We start from the raw sequence: 27,927 nt of genomic DNA, 5'->3' as shown, positions 1-27,927 counted from the left end.
CCAGGGCTATTCCTGGCAATGGTCTGGTGGCTACACCAAGCTGGTGATCAAGCCTTTGAACATGCAAGGCATGTGCTCACCACTTGAGTCATATCCTTAGTGAGAAGTTTGGAACTTTAATTCTAATAGAATTCAAGTTTATGGAACTCAGTGATTCATTCAGTAGCTCCTGTGAATCTTCTACAAGTTCAACCTTGTAACATTGTTTTCTCGAATTCTTGGGTTAAATATATTTTTTTTTCTACATGCCTCTTTTGATAAAGCATACAAATATAATGTTTTCCTTTAATATTTTAAATTCAAACGAGTTAAATTCATTGTTTTAAAGAAAGGTCCTGGGGGCTGGAGCCATAGTACAGCGGTAGAGTATTTGCCTTGCACATGGTCAATCCCCAGATCGAACCATATGGTTCCCCTGAGCACCACCGGGAGTTATTCCTGAGTGCAGAGCCAGGAGTAACCCCTGTGCATAGCCGGGTGTGACCCAAAAAGCCAGAAAAAAAAAAGAAGAAAAGAAAAGTCCCAGTGGGACCTATGAAGAACTATTTGGTTTTCCAAGTTTCCCTTTCCCTTTCCTGGACAGTGCACTGGATGAGAAATCATGTTTGTGCATAAAATGCATATGATTCAAACAGTGGAGACAGGACTATCAGGAATTAAAATTAGGGCACGGGGTTGGAGAGACAGTTCTATAGGTAGGTACTTATCTTGTATGTGGCTGGCCTGGGTTCAACCTCTGTACCTCGGGAGTGATCCCGAAGTGCATAGTTAGGAGTGAGCTCTGAGCATTGGCAGGTGTGGCCCCAATATTAATTAACTAACTAACTAAATAACTAACTAAAATAAGGGTATAGACTCTAAATGTGAAAAAGCATTACAAATACCTAGTAGCAATGGCTTCATGGGAAGAAATTAAGGCTAATGAGAATTTGTATGGCTGGAAGGAAGGACACTCTGACAGACAGTAAACACTCAAGGGTTACTCCTGACGTGGTACTCAGAGATCCTCCCTGGTGGTGTTCAGGAGACCATAAATGGTTTCAGAGTTTCAAACAGTGGTTGGCCACATGGAAGGTAAGTGCTTTAACCACTGTCCTATCTTTGTGATCCATCATTAAAGTGTTTTGAGCAAGATATAGAAAGATTGTTACAGTGGAAGATGCAAGAAAGTCAGGAGAATGTTCTAGAGCAGCGTCCTTCAGCATTTTCCCACCTGCAGCCCAGCACCTGTCCTGCCTGTGGCCCAGAATGCTACCCGAAGTGGCAGACCCACAGACCCGTTGCTTCCAACCTTCCTTCCTACCCCTGCAGACCCGCTTAGGTCTATGAATCAGCAGTTAAAGACCATGAAGCTAGATCATAGATTATTAAACTGTGGGTCATCACCCCCATATGGAATCATGCAACTGAATGTGGAGACTGTGAAAAATTTGTCAGCAATAAAAGGTTTCTAAATGTGCCAATGATCAAAAGTGAATTTAAAACCAACAAAGCCAAAGTGTTTTTGGCAACTCTCGATGAGTTCGATTTCTCAGGTGCAAATGGGAGGCGGGAAAGTTGAAGCAGGGGCTGGAGAGATTAGGACAGCGGGTAGGGCGCTTGCTCTGCATGCAGCGCCCCATCTGGTTCCCAGAGCCTGCTAGGAATGATCCCTGAGTGCAGAGCCAGGCACAGCCTTGAGCACAGCTGGGCGTGACCCAAGCAAAAAGTTAAAAACAGCCCGGCCTACAGCTGCAGCCAGGGTAAAGCATGCTGAGCTCGCTCAGAAAGAGTTGTCTCCAGGAATTTCTGGATGTGGAGGCCGCTGCTTTGGCAATGCACTTAGCATCTTTTAGATTTTGTCTTTTCTGTGTACCTGAATTTGTGTTTATATTTTGTCGCTTCATGGAGACATTTGCTTCTAAGGGTAGGAACTGCAATAACCTGCAGGGTTGGGTAAATCTTGTGGTTTCAATGAACGTGTGGTTCAGAGATTGTGTGTGGGGAAATCTTGTTGGCACTTGCCGAGAGAGGGGGGAAAGCCAGAGAGTTGTCAAAGGTCATTTCATGAATGGGCATTAGAGAATGAAGGTGTCATTGCTGACAGAGACAGGGAGGTCAGGGAACTTGTCTGAGAGAAAGTTGAGCGTTCAGCTTTGAACATTCTGGGGGCTGGAGGGAAAGTAGAGTGGGTAGCGTTCTTGCCTTATGCAGCTGACTGCACTGTAATCTCCAGCACCCATAGGGTCCCTTGAACACTGCCAGGAGTGACCCCTGAGCACAGAGTCAAGAGTAAGTCTTGAGCACCCTTGAGTGTGACCCAACAACCTTCTTCCCCCAAACAATGACAACTCTGACATTCTGAATTTCAGGTGTAAGTGAGGAAGGAAGTGGAGATACGTAGTGTTCGGTGCTGGAACTCAGAACTAGAACTCAGATGACAGGAGTAAACAAAAGGTAAGATTTGGGACTAGATTTTGAGATGGGTCACAGCCTTAAATGGTTGAGAGTCTAGAGGATAAATTTGTAAAGAAAAGTTTATGGAGTCAAAGATAATAAAACTGAATATTCATAACTAAGGGGCTTAAAGGGGAAAGAAAATCTAAATTGCACTGTCCCAATTTGGTAGCTGCCAAACACATTCTGAACGCTTATATTTTTTAATTTTTATTTTGAGGCCACAGTGGCCTATGCCCAGGGCTTACTCCTGGCTCTGTGCTGAGAGGTCATTCCTAGGGTTCTTGGCAGGGGTGGGGGGGGCATACGGAGTGTTGAGGGTCCAACCTGGGTCAGCTGCATGCAAGGCAAGTTCTGTCTCCTCAGCAGCTGACCATTTACATATAAATTCACTAAATTAAGATAAAAGATTCAGTTCCTGCTCACACTGACCACAAGGGCTCAATAACCATATGTGCTACTGCAAAAACACTACTGCAAACAGAGTGTTTCTATCATCACAATTAGCTTTATTGGAAGAGGTGGCACACATACAAAGAAAAAAACCAGAGGAGATAATCTTTGTAGAGGAAATGTGTACAAAGCTCTATGTTGAGAAAAGCTGAAAAAGAGTGAAAATCTGGGGAGAGGGAGTAATTCATGAATTTGTCAATAAGGAAGTCCATTGAAGACCTTTAAGACCTCGATTTCAAATAGGATGGTAGGCACAGGAACTATGTGTAGAAGTAAATTAGAAAGTCAGTAAATAGGGAGCAAGGATTGAAATCTTGGCCAAGGAAAGTGAATACAAAGGGTCCCAGGAGATGGCTCAGTGGCTAATGCATTGGCTTTGCGAACAAAAGGCCGAGATTTTCATCCCTGGGACCATGGGCATGTGTTCAGTCAGTCCTGGCAGCTGTGGGCACCATATGTGTTTTCCTGGCACACTGCAGCCAGGTGACTTTTACATGAGTCCATAATGAAAAGGTGTGGACTCCTTGGTGAGCACTGCAGCTTAGATGCTGCTTAGGCACTAAGGTCAGGCTTGTTACCTCGGGCAAGCACGTATGTGAGTGCTTTAGCCAAGTGTGTGAGCACGAGAACAAAGCCGGTTCTGCTCCTGGTCATTGCAACAATAAGATCAACAGAGGGAAGGGAAGGGGTGGGTTAAGAAAGAAGACAGTAGAGAAGCATATTCACCTGGGAGGCTTTTACAGCTGGGAAGCAGACTTGTTCATGTGCGATAAGTGGACACAGCCCTGAGAAGATGGTAAGGGGAAGCTCTTTTTCTCCATTCTCACGTGATATTAAGTCTTCACTTAACATTGTCATCAGTAGGTTCTTGGAAACAGCACGTTTAAATAATAGCATTTCTTTAGCATTAGAATAATGGTTAACATCTGGAATAATGTTTCTTTAACATTGGCTAGAAATAGTTTTTTTTCCTCATCAAGGCTATGACAAAATGACATTGAATGAAAAGATGTTGAGTGAACGGTCAGAAGTGCTATACTTAGAACGCTTCACTTTTAGTCACTAAATGTGTGTTTATTCTCTAACACCAGCTGGGTGTCCTACAGTTTAACTGTTCTGACACTACCTGGAATTAGCATCAGATCGTGCAGGTGAAGGGCGCAGCCCCGTAAAGTGCTCACTTCAAACATCAACCTTAGTCTCAGGCAGTTTTGATTGGATATAAGTAAAGTTCCTGCAACTCTTGCTTGGATTTGATAGATAATATGCTGGAATGATTAGAAGAAATCAAGGAAACAACGAACATTTACCAGTTTATTGTGCCTCATACAGATGAAGAACTGAGAAAGAGAGAGAAGGTATTGGGAAGGAATGTGATGCTGTCTGGTCCCAGGCAAGTTACCTTCCTAGCACTGTGTATTCAACAACCCAGAAATTCTCCAAACTCCACACCTTAGGGATTTTTATGGAGGCTTCATCATGTGTGACAGTTTTGTTTGTTTGTTCATTTTTGGGTCACATTTGATAGTGTTTGAGGACTACTCCTGGCCCAGTGCTCTGGTATTGCTCCCAATGGTGCACCATGAACCATGAGATGCTGAGGACTGAACCTTGGTCTCCCACAGGCCAAGTAAATGCTCAGCCTTTTGAGCTATGTCTCTGGCTCCAGATTGACTTTTTTTTTTCTTTTTCAATTTTTAAAAATTTTTTATTAGTGAAACATCTTTTTCATTTTTTTTTCCAGTTTTTCAAAAATTATTTTAAAAAAACAGTTTCTTTCATTTTAGTCACTGTGAAAATTCTTTTAATTTAGTGGCCGTGAAATGAAAAAGTTATTCAAGATTGGGTTTCAAGCATCCAGGGTTTCAATATAGATTCCTTTACCAGTGCCAGTGTCCACACCTATGCCCCCCAACCCCACCCGCTTGCCTCCCACCCATCCACCAGTCTGCTTCTTGAGAGGTCCCTTTTTAAAAATTTTTAAAAATTTTTTTTGCTTTCTGGGTCACACCCAGCAATGCACAGGGGTTCCTCCTGGCTCTGCGCTCAGGAATTTCCCCTGGCGGTGCTCAGGGGACCATATGGGATGCTGGGAATTGAACCCGCGTCGGCCGCATGCAAGGCAAACGCCCTACCCGCTGTGCTATCGCTCCAGCCCCGAGAGGTGCCTTTTTAAAAAAAACAAAAACAAAAACAAAAAACTTCTTCACACTGTGGTTTACAGTACTGTTGCTGATAGGGTCTCCTACATAACACTTCACCAACTTTCAGCACCTCCTCCTCTCAGTTTAATGCTTCTCTCCACCATAAATGTTGTCTCCTCTCCATCCTATTCCCCAGCTCCCTCAATTGATGTGTTTCCTACCGAATACCAGCTCTCATGTCCTTTGTTTCCACTGAGATGGCAGGTTTTAAACTCATTTCAGCCTCTCTTGGAGGGTCATGATGTGTATGGCTAAAAGTTCCAAACTTCTAATCATGACTTAACCATTCTACCACCCAGTTCCCATCCAGAAGCTTACCATGACAGAGCAAAAGATGCTCCTGTCATTCAGGAAATTCCAAGGATTGGGGAGCAATCTCAAGATCGAGGTTCAAAGACCAAATAACAGAACAAAAGATGAGTGAGTGCTCTTATCACTTAGGAAATCAAAAAATGTTTTACAATCACTTTGCCAGGAATTGAGGATAGGGACAGAGAGTAATATGTATGTATGTATATATATATGTATATATATGTATATATATGTATATATATTTGGGGGGGGCTCCCAAGTGATGTTCAGATGACCCCAGGTCCCCTCCCAGAGATTCTCAGCCAACTTGGCTGGTGGTACATTGCCAAGGGCCTGAAATGCGGTGCTGCTCAGTCAAGGAAGTGCTAGGGACTACCTGGGCCACCTGCATAGTACTCAGGGGTCTCCAGGGCTGCACCTGGTAATATGCAGGGAACCATGTAGTGTTGGAAATGGACCTGGAGCCTGCTGGATGCAAGGCATGCACTTTAACCCCTGTGCTATCTCTCTGGCTCCCCCAAATGTCTATTTTCTATGATCTTATAGGCTTCCTAATTCATGCACTACTGTGCCTCTCATTTTTAGCTCTAGATTCAAATTTACAATAGGCTGCTGCTATCACATAGATCTCCTCCTAGCACTTAACACATCTAAAACCAACTCATGACTGTCCCTCCCATGCCCATATTTTATTTTAATACCAGTTCATCTTTCCAGTAATTGAAAGTCACATATGAATCACTCTCTCCCTCCCCTTTACCCTACCTTCGTCAATCAGTTGCCTGGGCATGCTTACTTTACTACCTCTGCCAAGGATTCATTTATTTATTCATTTTCTTATTTGTTTAATGATTATGAAGTATTTTGGGCAAACAGATTAGTAATAGCGAATGATATCATAATATACCCCATAGGCCACGGCGGTTGGAGCTCAGAACTGGCTTGTGGGAGGCCTGGGTCTGATCCATGGCAGCTCATGGTCTCCTGAGCACCCCTGGGAGTAACCCCTAAGTAATAAGCTGGAAATAACCTCCAAGCACTTCCTAGTGTGCCCCCAAAACCAAAAATCACTGTATCGCTGTATCACCGTCCTCCTGTCGTTCATCGATTTGCTCAAGTGGGCCCAGTACAACGCAGTAACAAAACCAAAAATAAAATAAAATAAAATAAAACAATAGGAGAAAGTATAGCAGTTAAGGAACATGCCAGACATGTACTTGACCTGGGTTCAATTCCTGACACCACATGGTCCCCTGACCATCAGGGCTGCAGCCTGAGGTTCCCTTCCACCACCCCTTCACCTGCCACCTCCACCCTCAGCACTTCTGAGCATAGCCCTCAAGGTTCCCAGCATTGACACAGTGGTCCAGGCAGGTATCCCCAGTCAGGGCAGAGCAGCATCATGTCCTTGGGCCCTTGCATTGAACTGCTGTCTGACAGACTGAGGCTTACCAGTGGTCCCACCACCCCCACCCACTCCTGAGAACCATTTAGGAGGCCCCCTCCCTAAAAAAAAAAAAAAACAAAAAAAACAAAGGGGCTGGAGCGATAGCACAGTGGGTAGGGAGTTTGCCTTGCACGGGCTGACCTAAGTTCGATTCCCAGCATCTCATATGGTCCCCTGAGCTCTGCTAGGAGTAATTCCTGAGTGTATAAACCAGGAGTAATCCTGAGCATCAACCGGTGTGACCAAAAAAGCAAAAAAAAAAAAAAAAAAAAAAAAAACCCAAAAAGCAAAACTACCACCACCACCCAAAATCCCTGTTTTTTCAGGGCCAGAAGAGAGATACTATTTCTCAGGAGGTAAGGCCGCCTTGTGTATGACCTTAGTACCATGCATGATCCCTTAGCACTGCCAGGGATCAAATCTGGCACTGAGCTCAGAGGTAGGGACAACTCTTGAGCACTGCCAGGTATGGCCCTCAAATCCAAATTAGCAAAAAACAAAACAAAACAAAATAACCAGACTTGTTTTCATTATTTTCTATACTTCTAGCCAAACTTTTCCATGCTTTCTTTTCTCTTTTTCCTCCCTCCTCTACCTAGGCTTTGGGTATAATTGACTCTTTTTGGAAGTTGTTGAGGGATATGTCTGGTTTGCAGAAGTAAAGGAAAGAAAAAAAAATCCAATATAAGATAGAGATTGAATCACGAAGTAATTATGGATACAGTTCAAGCTGAAGGTTGTTGCTCATTATTTAAGGACACTTTACTCCAGGGCTAGAGATATGACTCAGTGGCAGAGTCATGTGACCTGCCATGCCCTCAATTCAATCCCTGGTGCTAAAGGGGTGGAGGTGGGGGGGACCAAGGACATTAGACTTAGTGCCATCAGATTATTATTACTTATTAAGTAAATCTACCTCATAGTTTGCTGCTTTATATCCATGAGTTTTTTTAATGTTCTTTGAAGATAAATTCTACAAGGTAGAACTACAGAAACCATCTTTTCTCAGAAAATTGTGATGATTCAGAAATGTGATGTCAGTGGACTAAACTTCCTGAATTGACATGAAGAATTAGGGGTAATTAGAAAATCCAGAACACTCAGGGCTGTCAATAGGCTGGAAAAGAGAATGGGATTCCTTGAATTATGAGAACCTCAATCTTTTATACCATGGTAGTATTGTTCGTTGAGGAGCTTGAATGAAAATGAGGGCCTAAGTCTTATGGGGAAGGTGCTCTTGATAGATGTGAACTATTATAAGGTCAAAGAAATTTTATCATAAAGTATTAGTAAATTGTAAGTTTTAATTCATCTTTCATTTCTCCACAAGATAATTGTCTTGACAGACTTTCTGCTGGATATTAATTAAACATCCACAACATGTTAGGGATTGGTCAGAACATTCAAAATATATGGCCCTGAACACAAGGAGCCCATACTTTTAGAATTTTTTTTTCAAGATGAATTTCTTGGGCCCAGAGCAATAGTACAGTGGGGAGGGTGTTTACCTTGCATGCAGCCAACCCGGGTTCCATCCCTGGCATCCCATATGGTCCCTGGAGCACCACCAGGAGTAATTCCTGAGTGCAGAGCCAGGAGTAATCCCTGAGCATCGCCAAGTGTGACCCCCCCCCCCCAAAAAGATGGTCTTCCTTATAAATAGTATGTATTATATCTATTTTCCAATGCTTTATCATTTTTTTCTCATATAATAGGTGGGTAACTCTGAAATTGATCATTTAAGAAGACTTGATAGGTGACGTGTGGGTTTGAATACTGCCACTTAATTTGAAAAAGAAATAAGTCCTGTTATTTTACTGAGCCTGTTTCCTCATCGATAAAATGAGAACCCCATGATAATCATCTAAGACTGAAGATTCAAGTGAAACAGTAAGAGGGTGGCACATAGCAGAGGCTTTAAACGTTACTTTTTCCTTTTGGTAGGTTAAGAAAAGAAAAAAGAGCTAAGGTTTTTCAAGCGTATTTTTTAGAAAGTAGAAGGGATGTGAATTATAAAAGTGGTTAGCTTGACCTAGTCAATGTCATATAACATGATAGTGATAATGTAAGACCAAACATGAAGATTCTTGAAATCCAGTGTGAATGGGTTAAAGAGATCCAGGGGCATGTAGGAGGGTCATAATTTCAGCATCAAAATTTATATACTTAAAGAGACATTTAGTCAGGTGGAACAACATTACATGTTAGATTAAGAAATGGTTAGATTCTGGCAATCTCATGGGACCTACTTAACAGATGCTCAGGAGGGAAGAAAAGCAGCAAGGGCTATGAGGGAAACAGGAGAGCAGTGCAGGTAACTAGTCTTGGAGCTGTTTTCAATACATAATGGCTAGGCACCTGCAATTTCATCACTGTCACTGTCACTGTCCTCCCGTTGTTCATGGATTTGCTCTTGCTCGAGTGGGCCCAGTAACGTCTCCATTTTGAGACTCGTTGTTACTGTGTTTGGCATATTGAATAAGTCATGGATAGCTTGCCGGGTTTTGCCATGCGGGCAAGATACTCTCAGTAGCTTGCCAGGCTCTCCGAGGGGGGGGTGGTGGTGGAGGAATCGAACCCTGCCCTGCTGGGCTGGCTGCGCACAAGGCAAACGCCCTACCGTTGTATACCAGGCGTTATTGTACAGCTCTCTTTGTAGAGAAAAGGGGGCTCGAAGGTGGGTGAAAGATCATGTGCAAGTGGGACTGTATCAATCTCTTAGATTCATGAACATTTATGATGTTCATGTTTCCAAAGTATTTAAGAAAATGTATGTAAACACATATAAGATGGAAAAATAAGCAGACTGAAGTTAAGGGGTTAAGGCACTTGCCTTGCGTGCTGCTGACTCTGGTTTGATCCCTAGCACTTCCAGGAATCACCCCTTAAACAGAGAGCCAGGAGTAAGCCCTGAGAACCCCTGGGAGTGACCCCGAGCTTCCTCCCCAAAGTGTTGAAATTAAGAATAAGGGAAAATAAAGTGACACCAGACCTCCTGTGATGTAAACAGTGGCCAGCAGAGCTTCCTCAAAACACTTTTGAAAAGAAGAAAGTATCCATAGCTAACATTGTGCTTCACTTTCTTCTTAGCAACTGCAACTCAGATTCATAGGTGATGGACCAGTAGGCACAATAGAGTGTTTTTTACTGAGAGAGCAAAATATTTTAATTACCATAAATTATTGCAAGATTTGATTTGATTGTGGTATTGGACTAGAAAGATGAAATAAGTGTTCTTTCCTGACTCTATCCAGTCTTAATGTTTTATAACAGTAACTTTTATATATAGCCTGAATGGGTTCTTTATATCTGTGAAGTAGTGGTATATTTGCTGTACATCTCAAAAAAAATTGCACTAAAAGAATAGTTTAACTTGGTACACTATTTATTGGCTCTTTTCAGAAAGATTAGAGGAGTGTTCTTGCTTCTTATCCGAATGCCCTATAGACAAAAGAGTTTGAAATGATTCCTTCATCTCATTTTGATTAGTGGCAATGAGGAAATGAATTGAATTCCTGTGGCCTAGCACTTTGCTCTTTGGTGGATGAACTAAGACTTCAGTTAAACAGGCATGGTCAGGCTGTGCTAAGACCCATGAGACATATCCCGACTTCTAAAAAACACCTGAACATCCCTGAAACATCTCTTTTATGGAGATAATTTCTATCCAGTATATCCATGAGAGTGATAATACAGGACAGAGATGTGGGCTTGCATGTGAAGGTCTTGGGTTCCATTTCCTCCACCCACACCAATAGTGACAACACAGATTTTTCTCTCTCCACTTCCATTTTTCCTCCTTTTCAAGCATCTTTCCCTACTTTTTAGAATTCAACATATTCTACCATTTTTTCCTTTGAGATCTAAATGTAAAATGGCACATCATTTATACTATTTGCATTTTAAAATGATTCTTCCACTTAACGTGGGACCAAAAGTCTTTCTGTTTAGAAGAGATCAATCCGATTCTTAGATTCAGGATTTCAAATCTTATTTTAGCAAGTTTTTTTTTTTTAGAGTCATTTCTTTTGAAAGTCTCTCGTGTAATTAAGTACCAAGTCACTACACAATGCTTCCCAACTTATGAGAAGTCACGGGTGTAAGTGCTTTAGAACTGAGATGCAAACTCAGTCTGAAAATTTTCTTAGGGGCAAGGCGTTAGGGCAACCAACATCTAACTGTATTCAACTATACTGACTGCATCTGTACTCATCTTCCCCAGGCACAACTACTTAGGTACTACAGGATATTATGGTCACAGTAATCTCAACACGGATTTCCCAGGAAGCACTGTTGGCTAATTAAAAAACTACCGTGTCCACCGGGCATCCTACCTACCTCTTTCTTGGAAGAGCTACCCCCCCAAAAAAAAAAGTTATAAATAGGCAAAGCAATCTCAGTTGGCCTCACACTCACTCACACACACTTACACAAAACCTAAGCATTTTTTCGTCCAAGGACAGTAGGCATGAAGGGTATCGGAGTAGAGTGTTATCCTAGAGCATTAAGTGAAAGAGGACTTAAAAATGCAACCAAAATGTTTTAGGAACAAAACTTTCCCAAAATTTACTGTGTAAACAAATGTGGGTAATGGATGAATGGACATTTTTTTGTTTTTTTTTCCAGTTGTTTAACCTTGTCAAGTTTTTCATTTTGTTACCAAGAGGATTAAGAAGCAGGGAATGGTGTGTGTGCAGCAAAATTGTGACTGCGGTTTTTGAAAACTGTGTTTTGATTGCATTTAGTTGCCACGTATTCCGTGAAATGCACCGCCTTTGTCGGGGCCAAATGGCCAGATTGAGCACTCCTCCCCGGAGGTGAGGTGCACCGAGCTATTTTCTTGTGTGTGTGTTTTGCACGCCGGCCTCCTAGGGTACCGAACAGCGGGAGTCGGACCGGAGATCCCGGGGCTCAGGGGGATGGGAACGCGATGGCTCCGGCGGTGACTCTAGAAGCTGAACGAGTACGAGAAAAATCCTCCTCCAGCCTCGGAGGGGGTGTCTCCCCCAATACCAGCTCCCTCCCCTCGGGCCCGTGGGGCGGGTCTGCTTTGCTCAGCAGCGGCAGCGGCCGCAGCGGCAGCCCCGGGGCTGAGCGGCGGGCGGCTTCCCGGCGGTGCGGGGCAGCAGCGGCTCCCCGAGCGCGAGGCCCAGGGGAGATCCGGCGGAGGCTGCCGCGGGGATGGAGGAAGCGTCGAGCGGAGCCGGAGCCGCCGGGGACGGATTTCCTTCCAGCCCCGGCTCCCCCGTGACCTGGCGGGGGCCGCCCCGAGAGCCTGCGAGGTGGGCCGGGCGCCGGCCTCGGGGGCCTGGCAGCGGCAGCCGGCGACCGAGGCGGGCACAGCGGGGTAACAGGCGAGCCTTGGCCGCTCTCGGGAACCTACGCCGCCGCGGCCGCTCATTGTCTCTCCCCTGCCAGCCGGGGGGGCAAACAGGAAGCGCGCCGTTGGCGCGCACGACGGACGGGCGCCCGGGCTAATGAGCACCGCCGGTGGGGAGCGCGGCAGCGAATGAGCGCGGAGAAGAGGGGCGGGACTTCCGTGCGGGTTGTCACCCTCTTCCCCCCTTTTGGGTTGGAGGCTCCACCTTTTGTGTTTCCCGCACAGTCAATCAAAATAGGAAAAAAAAATCCCCGGACCGCTCCGGCCGTGTCCGCCGCCGCTTCCCGCATCCTCTCCCGCCGCCGCCGCCTTCGCTCCTCACCATGTGTAAGGTGGCGGGGAGCCCCGCCTGAGGTGCCCTAAACACACTATGACCGGTACGTAAAGCCGAGAGAGCAACCCTTGCCGCCGCCGCCGACCACAGCCCGCCCGGGGGCCGCCGCTGGCGGCTCCCGGCCCCGTCCGTGCGACCGAGTGTCTGTGACAGGCGGAAGCCGCACTCCCCTCCGCCTTCCTCCCCTTTTCCCCGGCCAGCCACCGTCCGATCCCCCGCCTCAAGCCCCGGCCACGCCGCTGTTTTTCCCCCCGCGTCAGGGCCCCGGGGTTGGGCGGCCCGGCCGGCTCCGCCGGGAGCGCATCCCCCGGCGTGCGGGCGCGGGCGGCGGGCGGGCGCGTGTGTGTGAGTGACTGACGGTGCGAGAGGAGCGAGCGCGAGTGCGAGCGAGCGAGCGGCGCGAAGGGAAAGGGGAGGAGAGGAGAGGAGAGGGGGCAGGGGCAGCGCGGGGAGGAGGAGGAGGAGGAGGAGGAGGAGGGAAAGAGGAGGAGGAGGAGGGTTACAGGCAGCGGCGGGCGGGGGCAGCCGCGGGAGGGGAGGAGGGAGCCGCCGCCGCGCCGCCGCCGCCGCCGCCGCCGCCATCGCCGCCGGGGGGCGGGTGGGGGAGGGGCGGGCGCGGGTCCGGGCTCGGGGAGTAACCTCGCCGCGGCCCGCGGGCCCCCTCCCTCCCGCCTCCCCCCTCCCCCCTCCCCTCCCCCCCCCGCGCTGTGCCTGCAGCTCCCGAAAAGCCCGTGAAACAAGAGGAAATGGCTGCCTTGGACGTGGACAGCAGCGGCGGCGGCGGCGGCGGCGGCAGCAGCGGCGGCGGCCACGGTGACTATCTGCAGCCCCAGCAGCAGCAGCCGCCGGGGAACGGCGCGGTGGCGGCGGCGGCGGCGGCGGCCCAGGTGAGGAGCGGCGGAGCCCCGGGGCGGCGCCCCCCACCCCTCCTCCCCCTCCTTCTCCTCCTCGCCTCTCCTCCCCGCGCGCCGTTTTCTCCTCCCCTCGCCTCTCCCCTCCCGCCCCGCGCGCGCCTGGTCCCCCCGCCCGCTCGCCTGCCCGCCCCGCGCGCCCCTCCCCCCGCCCGCCCCGGGAGCTGCCCGCGCGCCCGCCCGCCCGCCCGCCCGCGGCGCCAACGCTCCCGCCCCGCGCGCCCGCGCGCTCCCCCGCCCGCCGCCGCCGCCGCCGCCGCCGCCGCCGCCGCCTTTTTGTGTGTGTGTGTGTGTGTGTGTTTGTGTGTGTCCGCCCGGGGTGTGCCTCTGTGTGTGTGTGTGTGTCTGTCTGTTTGTCTGTGCGCGCGCGCGCGCGCTCCACCCCGTCGCCAGCGAGTGTGTTGCGCGAGGCCGCGGGGGCGCCCGCACGGGGGTGGGGGCCGGCCGGGAGGTTGCAGGCCCCGGCGCGCTGCCCGGGGTGCGCGCGAGGCCGCGGAGGAGCGGGAGGCCGCGGGGCGCCGCAGGCGGAGGAGCAGCAGGAGGAGGAGGAGGAGGAGGAGGAGAAGGAGAGCGCGGGCTGGCGAAGGAAGACCCGGCGCACTTCCTGCGCGAGCGGCGGCCTGGCCCTAACCGCCACCCCCCTCCCCCCTGTCTCCCTCTCTGAACCCGCCCACCGGGGGTAGGACACTCAGCCGTCACCGCTCGCTCTGCTGGCCGCTACCTGCAGCAAGATAGGGCCGCCATCGCCGGGCGACGACGACCATACCTGCAGCACGATAGGGCCGCCATCGCCGGGCGACGACGACCAGGAGGCGGCCGCCGCCGCCGGGGCCCCCGCCGCCGCCGCTGCCGAAGCGGTAAGTGTCGCGCGGCCCGCCTCCGCCGCGGCCCGGCCTGCCCGCCCGCCCGCCGCCCGCCCCGGCCTGCCCGCGCCCGCCGCCCGCCCGCCCCCCGCCCGCCCGCTCGCCGCCCGCGCCCGCCGCCCTTTCTCCTCCGCCTCCCGCCTCCCGGGAGCAGCTCGGCGGCCCTAGGCGCGCTCGCTCTTGTCACTGCGGCACCGCGATCTGAAAAAATTCTCGACAAAATGAAGGCGGAGAGGGGGGGGGGGTGGTGATGGTGGTGGTAGTGTGTGTTGGGGGCGGGGGGACGGAGGGGGAAGCGGGCTCCAAAATGGATGTTGGAGCAGTTGGTCTGCGTGCTGGGAACTCCGGGGCCCGCATGTGCGAAGCGCAGCCCTCCCGGCGGGCCGCCCGCGGGGAGCAGCGGCCGGCGCAGCCCGCGCTCGCCTTTGGGGGGCTGCTTTTCTTGCTTCGGAAGCCGGCGCCTTCTCTGCGGTTGTGAAAGGGGTTCGGTGCAAGTGATGGAAGTCGTAATCGGTTTAAAGCGAGGAGAGGGACGGAGGCCTACTCGTTGAATTGGCCTTTTGTGTGCGGTAGTGAGCGAGTACACTTTTGGAATACTTTTTCTTTTCTTTTTTTTTTTTGGTGGTGGTTGGTGATCTCTTGTTGAGGTTTTTGGGTCCTGCAGATACGAGTTAGATTTGGCCTTAAGTTCCCGCGAGTGAAGTGAATCGTTTGATTAACGACCCATTGCAATCGTTCAAGTTACTTGGGCTAAGCTTTTGGAACTGAATATGAGTACCAGGGTTAGGAACAAAAGTACTTGTAAGAGATTGCCTTTTTACGTGCATGTTAATGCTTGCCATGCATAGAGTTGAGTTTGGTTGAAAAAGCTGTATTTTTATTTTATTGTAATTGCTAGTCTGATGGGTTGTGGTGGAATTCTTGTAGTGCTTCTTAGTGGGGCAGGGGGAGGAGCTGACCGATGTTACAGGAAGGCTTAATACAAATTAGCTAGAAATTGGTTTTTAGACTTGTGGATTTTGTATTTGTTTGATTTATTGTGCTAGTTTAACTTAAAATGGTTGAAACCTCTACCAGTGTTGCTTTGTAGGAATTAGTTTGTGAAAAGTGTATACTTTGAATAGATTTTTCAGGACAAAAAAGTTTGTTATAGTTGGTAGGAAATTCTTAGTATGGCCAAGCATTAAAAGTTAAGCTAATGTTATGTTAAAGTTAGACCAAGTTGTTAAGTATTTAACATCTTAGTGTTAGAGATTATATTGGAGAAGGATGTGAATGGTTTTAGTGTCTTGAAAGTATGATATTGGATTTAATCGTATTTTGTAAGCAAATTGACACAATTCTGAGAGATGTTGCGTTTTAAGAGAATTTAGGATGAACTTTTAAGAAAATAAACTATACCTCTCCAGCTCCTCAGTGCCAAAATGAGTCGACTGTTAATCTTGATAAAAGCACTGTACAAGTGAAATTGCAAAAGACTGCTTCTAATTATTTTTTAAAATTTTCAATTTGAGCAAAACAGTTTCTCTGCAGTTGAAGCAGACTTAAAAGTATTAGCTCATTAATGGGGGTGGGGAGGAGTGAAGGAGGAAGTCAGGGACGAAAAAATATTTATATACCTGTCATAGATATGACTCTGCCCAAGGAATAGAATACTATCTCCCAAGTTTAGCCTTCTCTGGTGATAATATTTGTAGGAATGTTGTTTCCATGCTTCCTTCAGTCCTGCTGTGAACTAGTGAATCTCAATTCACATCTCATTTCCAGCCAGGTGAATATGAACTAGACTAAGTATCTTTTTTTTTTTTTTGGGTGTATACCTGGTACCTGTGTATAAATTTTTGACCGAGTAAAGACCTGCTTGATACGTTTGATGTAGCAAATGTTGTTTCTCCCCTTCAAAGATGAAGTTTAGATATGTAGCTCTTAGTAAATGAATTTAAGTGATTTCATAGGCATTTTTTCCTATTTTTCCTATAAATATACATGTGTACACAATCTTAATTACTCAGATTACTGGGAAAATAACTTTGTTTTCAATAATTTACATTCATAGAAAAGTTGTACATACAACTATGACCCTGTCCTCTTCACACTGCTTCCCCTGATATTAATATAACCTTGGCAAATATGTCAAAACTGGGAAACAACAGTATGAAACTATTTAAAATTAATAGACCTTATCTGAAATCACTAGTTTTCCCTTCTAAATGCCCATTTTCTGTTCTGGGATTCAGTTCAATATTCCCGTTGCATATTGTTGTGCTTAACATCAAGTGGAAAAATACATACAATTCAACTCGAAGTCAGTACTTTTAAGAGGAGAGTGTAAAGTCAGTTGGCTGCACTTGGGATTTGTTTTAAATATTTTGAATTTAGAATTTGTTGAAATATAATAGGGTTCGAATGCCAGACACAGTAACAACAAAGTCTCCAATGGAGACGTTACTGGGCCCGCTCGAGCAAATCGATGATCAACGGGAGGGCCTTTACTTACTTATAATAGGGTTCATCCTGGATCCTTGCCAGGAGTGTTGATTACCCTCAGAACATTGCTGAATGGGTGTAGTCACAAAGCAGTTTTCACCTGTAATGTCCCCCAGCCAAAGTTGGTAAGGCTCTTTTGTACTTTATTTCAAAAACTATGTCATTAATTTAGTAGTAAATCGGGGAGTACAAAGAAAAGGTCGACCTTTGGGGTACTATTAACACTTAATTTGCATTGGTATGAATTTTTCATTTATTTTTAAGTGTTATAAACTTCACAGGTAAATATTTTGAAAATCATAACATCCTGCTGTGTAGGTTGTACATGTTGTGTTTAAACATAAATATTGGTGAGCTTTTAAAAATATTCATAAATGACTTTTTCCATTCTTTGAAATAAGGTCTACTCTATCATAATTACTTCACTGGCTAATTGTTTTATTTAAAGTCTGACTTCTGTTAGTGTTTGTGGAGGATCTTAAACTTGAATACTTAAAAATGACTGTTTGTTGAGTTTTCACCTTAGCTTCAAACTTCAGACTAGTAGCTTGTTTCTGAGTTTCATAAAGCTATTTGTGGGAATTGAATCAGTCGTTCTCAAATGCTATATAACTAGTGGTATGATTTTTCTCACCCCTTTCCACAGATAAAGAATACATATATTTTTTCTTTGTGCTCTTCAATTTTTTTTCTTTGTGTGTGTGTGTGCTTGGTTGTGTTAGAGATTGTCATTGTAATGCATTACTATGGCAATGTCCCAGGACCACTCTAGGTTGTCTAGTGATTTTTGTGTTTATATACTGAAGGAGATGTAGGATACCTCAGTTAGAACTTTTTTAGAATAATACCACTTCGTATGTTGGATAATTTTTTTTTTTGTTCAAAAGAGTTAAGTTACTGAGAAATACTGGTGGATTTTTCTTGTGTATCTTGAAATTAAAGTACTAGTTCTGATTAAGCTTTTATGTTTTTCCTCCTTTGTTTCTGTGTTTTCCATTTTGTTAAGCATTCCAATATTTTTACAATAGTTTTTGTGAGGGTATTATATAATTTTTAAAGTTTATTTCTCTCCTATGTGATTCTTAGCTCATCTCTAGTGGTATGCTTTCAGTGGCATAAACTTTTTTTACATAAAAATTAGCCCAGTAGACTTTGGTATTTGAAATACTTGGCCTTATTCATTGTGAAATGATGGGAATAAAAAGGTTTTAAAGAGGTGTGGAGTGTTGTAATAACATATTCTTATTTAAGGTCAGTTTTATCAATCAATTCTATCATTTTCTTTTTGATAATGCAAACCAAAAGATTTTCACTCAATAAATATATGCTAGCACTGTAGCGCTGTCCTCCTGTTGGTCATCGATTTGCTTGAGCCAGCCCAGTAACGTCTCCATTGTGAAACTTGTTACTGTGTTTGTTATATTGAGATACTAATCAAGTATTATTGTGGGGTTATATAATGCTTTATAACCGAAAGCTTAACCTGTTCTTATAACTCTTTAAGGTAATATTTTTCCCATTTCAAGTATGAGGAAATTAATTCCTTTTGTAAATCGTACAACCGAGTTCCAGACTAGAACTATGTCGTGCATTCTTTTATTTTTAGTATAACAGACTGCCCTCAAGCATAGTCCTAACTAAACTCTTAATCTAGTAGTTTTCTAGTAGATACAGTATTTTTCTTTACATTACAAAAACTAATAGGGTGAGGAAGGTTTAGCCCAGTTGGCTCCTGGCATTAAAAAAAAAAAAGGATGTCATCATTAAATCTTTATATCTGAACTGAAGGGGGGTTGCTAGTGGGGTCTCTCGGATACCAGAGCACCACTGAAAAGACTTCTTTAAAAATTTGAAACTGGAGTAGTCCCCCAGCGATGAGGCGGTGTTCAGGTTTTGCAGTGCTAGGGCTATAAGGGCCACAGCTGGAGTGCTGGGGATGGGGTGGGGTGCTGGGATATATTTTGGCACCTCTAATATACAAAGCACATGTTCTAGCCTCTGAACTATCTCCCCAGCCCCCAAATTTGTAATTTCTGTATTAGAATTTGAAGAATGACTTGAATAATTATAATGTCCATTGCTTTATTTAACCTAATTCATTTGATTTATAATTGGGTAAACTTAATTTTTTTGATGGGGGGGTCTATATTTGGTAGTAGTCAGGACTATGTGCTTAGGGATCACTCCTGGTGGGGCTTGGGTACCATATTGTGCCTGGTATCAAGCTTAGATCAGCTTGCCTTACCCCCTGGGCAAATACCTTTACCCACAACACTATCTCTGCAGCCCCTAAACTTAAATTTTAACTATGAGATCTTTTGGTATTACTTGGGAGCTATTGCTAGGGGATAAAACCCAGAGTCTCGTAAGCTAGTATCCTCATGCATGCAAGGTATTATACTAGTACCCTTATACATGCAAGGTATCTATTCAGCCACTTGATAACTACTCTGCTCCATAATTTAAATTTTATATATGAAAGATAGACCACTATTTCAGTGTTCAGGCCTAGACATTTGTGCTGGATCTCAATTTTCTGTCTTGAGTCTCTTTTGCCTTTCAGTCTCCTTCACTGGGTCTTAAGTTTATCTTTATAAAACAGATCTGATTGCACTGCTCACTTGCTTAAAAACCTTTTATAGCTTTCTTTCATTATCTGTGGGATAAAGTCCAAAGTTGTTAGCCAGGATCTACAATACCACTTACTAGCAGCACTGATAAAAATGTCTACTCCTATTCTCCATTATTTAACTCTTTAAATGTGAGCTTTTTCCTGGATCCTTTTATGAACTTCTAACTATATATTTTTCTGCAGGATTTCTTTTTTTATCTTTTTAATGCTTTTATCTCTGTATTCTAACAGGCACAATGAAATCTTGAATTTTATTCCAAGATTATGCTAAAAGATTTTTTCCCCTCTAATCTTCTGTGTTCCCAAATACTGTTTTGATATATGGCTAGTATATACTACTGTTCACGTATTAATGGCTTCCTTGGCTAGACTGAACCATTTGTAGATAGAGATTGGATATCTCATTTGCTTACTCATACATTTTTATCATGGCAGATATGTGCAGATGTTTTGAATTGTAAACCGATTTATCCATTGAAGCATATATACTTTTCAGCCCTGTTGTCTACATGAAAATTGTGTAAAGTTTATTAAGAAAATTAATATCTTCTGGTTCTGTAACATGTTAATATTTGTGAAATGGTTTATGTTGAGAAAATAGTATTTGTCTTAATAGTTTTGAATGTTACATAACGCTCCTTTTGAGAATATGTGAATCCCTAAATTGTATCTCCCTTTGGCCCCACTTCCCCATTGAACTTTCTTGTGTGTGTTTAGGGGGATTGTTGGGCCATACTTTGCAGCTCTCAGGGGCTACTCCACTCAGGGATTCCTCCCTGGCTTTGCTCCCAGCATTGCTCAGTTACTATGTAGAGCTGGGGATTGAGTTGGAGTCAGCTGCATGCAAGGCAAAGTGCTTTAACCAAACTACTGTTTTGGCCCTTGAATTTTTTTCAAAAAGTCAGTAAGGGAATCAAAGATCCTTTGAAATAGAGGCAGAGATTGAGAATACCTGGATTAGTGAAATTAGAAGAAATTTAGATGAAATAATTTTTCAATAATGGTAATTCACATAAGATCTTCAATTATTTTTGGGGGGTGTTTTTTTTGCCACTCCAGTGGTGCTTTGGGCTGTCTTCTTGTGCACTCAGGGATCATGCACTCCTGGTGGGGCACAGGCATATAAGATTCTAGGAATAAAACCTGACTCATCCATGAGAAAGGCAAGTGCCCTACCTGCCATACCAGCTCTTTCACCCTGTCTTTAGTTCTTTATGTTTTGCTACACCTTTGTCTTAGTGACAGTAAAATCTAGTGTTTTAAGAACCTGGGTTCTGGGGCCTAGTGATGTGGCTCAAAGGTGAAGTGTATACATGTCTTGCATAGGATCTGGATTCAATCCCTGCGACTCTTAAGAAAAAAAAAATAAAAGGTTTGTCTTGACTGATAGTTGTGTGATTCTTGTTCCTCAATATTTATTACCTTTGAAATTGGAATTAATAATATCTACCTCGTAAATCCTTCTAGGATTGTTTAAGGAGTAGCAGATGATGAATTCCTTGTAGAGTGAAATTATTGTGAATGAGTTTGTTTTGGGGGGGGGCGCGTCTGGGGTGGTAGTACTGCCAGTGTGTGGTGGGGTCACTTTGTACTCGGGACCGTGTGGTATCAGGGATCAAACCATGGTACCTTAATTCCTGTATTATCTCCCCAGCTAAGAACTTAAAATTTCTATCTTGATACTTAGTACTTGGTATTAAAAAGACAATCTCAAATGGTAAGGATTGTTAATTTCATTTTTACAAAAGGAAAGCTTAGGGCCAGAGCGATGGTACAGCAGGTAGGGTGCTTGCTTTGCATGCGGCTGATCTGGGCTCAGTTCTGGCATCCTATATGATCCCCTGAACACTGCCAGGAGTGATCCTTGAGTGCAGACCAGGAGTAACTCCTGAGTACCACTGGTGTGGCCCCAAAAAACAAAGATAGCATACACTTACACTTTGACATTGACCTTTAGGAGCTTTTTCAACTTTCTTATTTTCTACATTTTCCAGTTTTACTTACATTACATCTAACAATTTAGTAGTAGTATTTGAGCAGAATGTGAATTGTGCCTGCCATTATACTATAAATACAAAGAATACTAAAGCCATAGTCTTGCCATGTAACAGGGCTGTAACTTTTTTTTTTATTGTTGTCAGTGATCCAACTCCAGGTCTTGTTCATGTGAGATGGTACTCTGCCACTAAGTCCATATCCCTGAGCTTCATAAAATATTAAAAAGTTATTTTATACATACGTACACATGCATCCACATATTAAAAACATACATTCTTTGGGGGGGGCACACCTGTGGTGCTCAGGAGCTACTCCTGTCTGATTCTGTGCTCAGGGGTCACTCCTGGTGATGCTCAGGGAACTGTATGTTTTGCTGGTTAATTGAGCTGGGGTCAGCCACATGCACGGCAAGCACCTTAACCCCTATTTTGTCTCTTCAACCATAGTATACATTTATTATTATAAGTTTTAATTAGTTGAAGGTTAAAAGTAAAGATTTTGACAGATTAACCCTACCTATGAGTTTACTCTGGAGTACGCCAATACAGTAAGAGTAGCTTTAGTTAATTTTTATAGCAATGATGTGCATATTTTAACCTTTCTAATTAATATGATACTACTTAAATGCTTCATTTTTGCACACATAAAATGTACCATTTAGTGACATTTATACATTTATATACATTCTAAACTCTAATGTTTTGGTATATTCTTTTTCTAGCTACTTCTACTTTATTTTAAAGCTGTATGGCATTAGAGATTATACTGGAAAGATTAGATTAGTTTGAAGATTATTCTGATGGGATCTTTTTTTCCTGCTCAAATAGGATGAGTTGTCTTTGCAATACCTAACAATTGAAAATTATAATTGTTTATGTGATACTGCTTTTGTACGAACTTTTTTTTAATGTAGGAGTACTGCTATTTATTCAGCCACTGATTAGCTGATTGAATTGTGCATGAACTCCACCTTACTTTTTTTTTTCATTTTTTATAATTTTATTTATTGAATCACCGTGAGAGCAGTTACAAAGCTTTTGGGTCTAAGTCTCGATCATACAATGAAACACCCGTACCTTCACCAGTGCCCATTCTCCACCACCAAAAACCCCAGCATACCCCCATCCCACACCCTCCCCATACCTGTGGGGCAGATGATTTCCACATTACTGTCTCTCCAATATTTTGATACCAGACCCACCATTATTATTTGAGATTTCACCCCAACACTCAGATCTGCTGAAAAGGCAATTTGTGTTCTATTGCGGGTTATGAATAACATGATATCGCGTGGCTGCAGTGGGGCCACGTGATTTTGAAATACCTAAATTTTAACACTTAAATCTGGAGGGATTTCTGCCAAAACCTGCTGGGCTCTGAGATTTGCTCCTGAGTCTCTGGGGTCATGGCCATTAAGCAGTTTGATCAGGAGCCAGAAAGGCTGTTTGTGGGCGATTACTTGGGGTCTTGTTGGGGTGGGGAGGACAGGCCCGGCTCCACCCCCATCCCGTGAGGCCCAAAATGTCTCATCACTGCAGGCCCAAACCTGACTGTCCAATGGCCTCTGGAGGATGACTGCCACCGAGTCGCCAGAGGGAAACAGGAGGAGGGACAACACCCTTTCCCCCCTGGGGTGGCCTGGCGACAGTAACCTATTGCGGGGTCTGAACACATTTCTGCCAAAAGCCACTGGGTTTCGAGATTTGTTTCCGAGTCTCTGGGATCGTGGTCGTTGAGCAGCTTGATCAGGAGCCAGAGAGGCCGTTCGTGGGTGATGACTTGAGGTCTCGTTGGGATAGGGAGACCAGGACCGGCTCCACCCCCATCCTGTGAGGCCTAACAAGTTTCATCACTACGGGCCCAAGCCTGACTGACCAATGGTCTCTGGAGGATGACGGCCACCGAGCCGCCAAGGGGGAGCAGACGGAGGGCCAACACCCTTTCCCCCCTGGGGTGGCCCGGCGACAGTAACCTACTGCGGGGTCCGGACGCATTTCTGCCAAAAGCCACTGGGTTTTGAGATTTGAGCTTTTGTATGAACTTTTGTGTTATTACGATACTTTTTATTTTTGGGAAATAAAATTTATATTAGTTTCTAGGATTGGTTTAAATATATATTAAATACTTGTCACATAAATTTTTTTTTTTCTTCATCCAGACAGGTGATTTGGCTTCTGCACAGTTAGGAGGAGCACCAAACCGATGGGAGGTTTTATCAACTACACCCTCAACTATAAAAGATGAAGCTGGTAATCTAGTACAGATTCCAGGTGCTGCTACTTCAAGTGGGCAGTATGTCCTTCCCCTTCAGAATTTGCAGAATCAACAAATATTTTCAGTTGCACCAGGATCAGACTCATCAAATGGTACAGTGTCCAATGTTCAATATCAAGTAATACCGCAGATTGAGTCGACAGATAGTCAGCAGGTTCAGATTGGTTTCACAGGCTCGTCAGATAATGGGGGTATAAATCAAGAAAGTGGTCAAATTCAGATCATTCCTGGCTCTAATCAAACTTTGCTTGCTTCTGGAACTCCTCCTGCTAATATTCAGAATCTTATGCCACAGACTGGTCAAGTCCAGGTCCAGGGAGTTGCAATTGGTGATTCATCTTTTCCTGGCCAAACTCAAGTAGTTGCTAATGTGCCTCTTGGTCTGCCAGGAAATATTACCTTTGTACCAATCAATAGTGTCGATCTAGATTCTTTGGGACTCTCGGGCAGTTCTCAGACAATGACTGCAGGCATTAATGCCGATGGACATTTGATAAATACAGGACAAGCTATGGATAGTTCAGACAATTCAGAAAGGACTGGTGAGCGAGTTTCTCCTGATATTAATGAAACTAATACTGATACAGATTTATTTGTGCCAACGTCCTCTTCATCACAGCTACCTGTTACTATAGATAGTACAGGTATTTTGCAACAAAACACAAACAGCTTGACTACGTCTAGTGGACAAGTCCATTCTTCAGATCTTCAGGGAAATTATATCCAGTCGCCTGTTTCTGAAGAGACTCAGGCCCAGAATATTCAGGTTTCTACAGCACAGCCTACACATCTACAGCTTCAAGAGTCTCAGCAGCCAACCAGTCAAGCCCAAATTGTGCAAGGTATTACACCACAGACAATCCACGGTGTGCAAGCCAGTGGTCAAAATATATCACAACAGGCTTTGCAAAATCTACAGTTGCAGCTGAATCCTGGAACCTTTTTAATACAGGCACAGACAGTGACCCCTTCTGGACAGATAACTTGGCAAACCTTTCAAGTACAAGGGGTCCAGAACTTGCAGAATTTGCAAATACATAATACTGCTGCCCAACAAATAACTTTGACACCTGTTCAGACACTCACGCTTGGTCAAGTTGCAGCAGGTGGAGCCTTGACTTCAACTCCAGTTAGTTTAAGCACTGGTCAGTTGCCAAATCTACAGACAGTTACAGTTAACTCTATAGATTCTACTGGTATACAGCTACATCCTGGAGAGAATGCCGACAGTCCTTCAGGTGAGTTATAACTCAAGTCAATCCATAGTTAAGGTCATTGATTTTTGTTAGTAGGGAAAGTTTTTGCTTTAAGTTTTTTTTTTTATCAGCATCAGGCTAACTTCATATGTTTGTATGAAAAGTGTAGTCATTTTAAGATGTCTTCTAAATTGTACTTCATGAAGTATGTAGTTTCTGATATCAAGGATTTACTCTCCAGTATTTCAGTTTCCTAAATTCACTTTTATATACTTTCTTCACACCTGATTAGTATTGTAAGGCATTGTAAAATTTCTGTTTGGTGTGCGGGGGGGGGGGGGGGCGTCTTGGATATCCTTCTGATGTAGGTTAAGTGTTTCATGTGTTGTTTTTTGTAGGGGAATAGGTTGGGGAACTGGGTGTAAAGATAATTTATACTGTCTGATTCACTTGCTAGCTGCTACTTTATCTTAAACTGTTTCCTCAAGTAAATTGGGACTCTTGGATTAGTAACAATATATAAACCTAAAAATGCTTTGGTTCCCTATTCTGAGTTTTATTTGCAAGTGTGTAGTGGCCATTAAACTTGGCGTGCTATTTTCAAATACATTGATGACATGAATGGAATTTTCAGAATTCTGTTCATTGAATGTTGTACAAGGACTAAATAGTACAGTTCAGAAAGGATATCATCACCTTGTTGTTATTTACATGATGTGTTACTGAATGCTTTGTTGTGCACTAAATCCTTTCTTTTACATTGTATTTGAGTTTTTGTGGAGATTATGGTAACACAAACTTTTAATGAGTAAATATCTCAGGCTTTTGAATTGGGGTATTTTAATTTGTTGAAGTCATTCTTACTGCAATATTAACACTTTTTTTCTTTTGCTAAATTTGATACATTGTTAGAACTTAGGACTTGTAATTGGGTGATAAAGATCTTTGTGAATTAAAATTTTTTTGTCATCCCAGTAGAGCTTAAGGGAACCAAACCATACAGTGCTGGATTTAGCCTCCCACATGAAATGTGTGTGCTTTATAGCCTTTAGATTTTTCCATTCTTTTACCGGTCTTTCATTACATTTGAGTCTTCTGTAGCTATGGTTTTAGAGCAGCAATTCTCAGTGTATGGTTTGTGGAATGATGGTGAATCTCTGAATCTTGGAGCTCTTTGTCAAACCACTTTTTATTGCCTTTTTCATTGTGTTGACATTTTCACTGATGCTTAGATCAAACTGCTCTTTTGTTTCAGCACAGATCAAAGCACTGGCACCACTTGTCATTTTATTTTTTGTGACCATGTCATGTACTTGACAGTTAAAGGAAAAATGCAAGGTGAATTGAAGAATGTTCTTAATGAGGCAAAATAGTTGTTTGGAGCTGTACCCAGCAGCACTCAGAGCTTATTCCTGGCTCTCTGCTTAGAGATCACTCCTGGTGAAGCTAGGGGAGCATATGTGATGCTGGAGATCTACCAGGATGTATAGCAGCACCTTAACCCTATACTATCTCTCTGACCCTATATAGATGTACTTTATTTGCTTTTTGGGCCACTAGTGATGCTCAGGACTTACTCCTGACTTTGCAGTCAGGAATTAACTCCAAGCCGTACACAGGGTACCATATGGAATGCTGTGTAACAAATCGGGGTCAGCCACAGGCAAGGCAAGCACCCTACCTACTGTACTCTGGCCGTAAACCATACACACACACACACACACACACGCATATATATTTACATATAAAATGCATGAATACAAGTACGTGAGCAAAAGCCAAAAACTTGCGGACCATATGGGATGCTGGGGATCGAACCTGGGTCAGCTGCATGCAAGACAAGTGCCCTACCTGCTATGCTATTGCTCTCACCCCCCCCCTTTTTTTAAAAAAAAAAATTACTATTGAAACATTTCTTACATTTTTCCCACAGCTGGCAGCTTGGAAGCTGCCCTTGCTGGTTGTACAGGGCTTTCCCGGCAGTGCTCAGGGAACTATGCTGGGATTGAACCTGGGCCTCCACATAATTCCACATCTTAGAGACGTTACCTTTGTTATGTGGGTAGGGACTGTTGGGCCATGTGCCATGCCCAAGCTTAGAACTTCTTCTTTGCTCAGGAATTATTCCTGATAGTGATAGAGACCATAGGTAATACTGGGAATTGAATTGGGGCCAGCCATCTACCAGGCAAAGTGCTTTGACATCTGAACCTTCTCTTTTGCCCCATTGCACCCAAAATCTTTGAAGCAAAACCTAATATTTATGATTCACCTAACTGTAGAAAAGTGCATTACTGTGCAGTATGTGTTAGTGGCTTTAAAAAAAAATTAGTATGAGAAATGGAAGAACTGTTCCCAAACTTGGTATTTTAAAAACCATATTGGAGGACAAGAGAGGCTAATAGCTCTTAATATTCCTACTGTGTCAAATAGTGTTCAGATATTTCTAGATGGATTTCATATAATCTTTATTGCAGTAATCTTGTTCTTTCCTGTTCTGACGTTAGAGTAGGAATATTATGCTGAATTGATGCCATATTATGCTGAATTGATGTTCTGCTGTTTAGTTTGTATTAGTATTCTATTTTTCTTTTTTTGGTCGTTTCAGATTTATTTTTTTTGGGGGGGGGAAACAGTATTATGTATTTCTTTATGGTAAGTGGAAATGTTTTCTGAAACATTTAGTGATTTTAAAAAATTAAAAGTAATATGCATGTAATTAGTTTTACCTAAGGAATTTCCTTAGAATTTGCTAGGGCTGGAGCGATTGCACAGTGGGTAGGGTGTTTGTTTGCCTTGAATGCGGCTGACCCGGGTTCGATTCCTCCATCCCTTGAGGAGAGCCCGTCAAGCTACCTCAAGTATTCCGCCTGCATGCCAGAGCCCGACAAGCTTTCCATGGTGTATTTGATATGCCAAAAACAGTAACAACAAGTCTCACAATGTTACTGGTGTCCACTCAAGCAAATCAAACAACAGGAGTACAGTGCTACAGAAATG

General features: G+C 44.2%; 1 protein-coding gene across 2 annotated transcripts in view; it reads left to right on the top strand.

Moving 5' to 3' along the window:
• Positions 1-11,925: 11,925 nt before the first annotated feature.
• Positions 11,926-27,927, top strand: part of SP3 (Sp3 transcription factor) — a 59,413-nt gene continuing 43,411 nt past the window's right edge. Inside the window, exons 1-4 of one of the 2 annotated variants that reach the window (XM_056110146.1) lie at positions 11,926-12,609; positions 13,284-13,453; positions 14,161-14,334; positions 23,616-24,969. In XM_056110146.1, the coding sequence (XP_055966121.1) occupies positions 12,603-12,609; positions 13,284-13,453; positions 14,161-14,334; positions 23,616-24,969 (1,705 nt within the window). In that variant the 5' untranslated portion in view covers positions 11,926-12,602. The remainder of the gene's footprint in view (positions 12,610-13,283; positions 13,454-14,160; positions 14,335-23,615; positions 24,970-27,927) is intronic. The other variant, XM_056110147.1, reaches the window with a different exon arrangement.

The sequence above is a fragment of the Sorex fumeus genome, unplaced genomic scaffold (genome assembly GCF_029834395.1).
Source record: "Sorex fumeus unplaced genomic scaffold, SorFum_2.1 ptg000009l, whole genome shotgun sequence".
NCBI classification, from domain to species: domain Eukaryota; kingdom Metazoa; phylum Chordata; class Mammalia; order Eulipotyphla; family Soricidae; genus Sorex; species Sorex fumeus.
The sequence above is the reverse complement of the archived record's forward strand: the minus strand, read 5'-3'. Positions and strand labels throughout refer to the sequence as shown.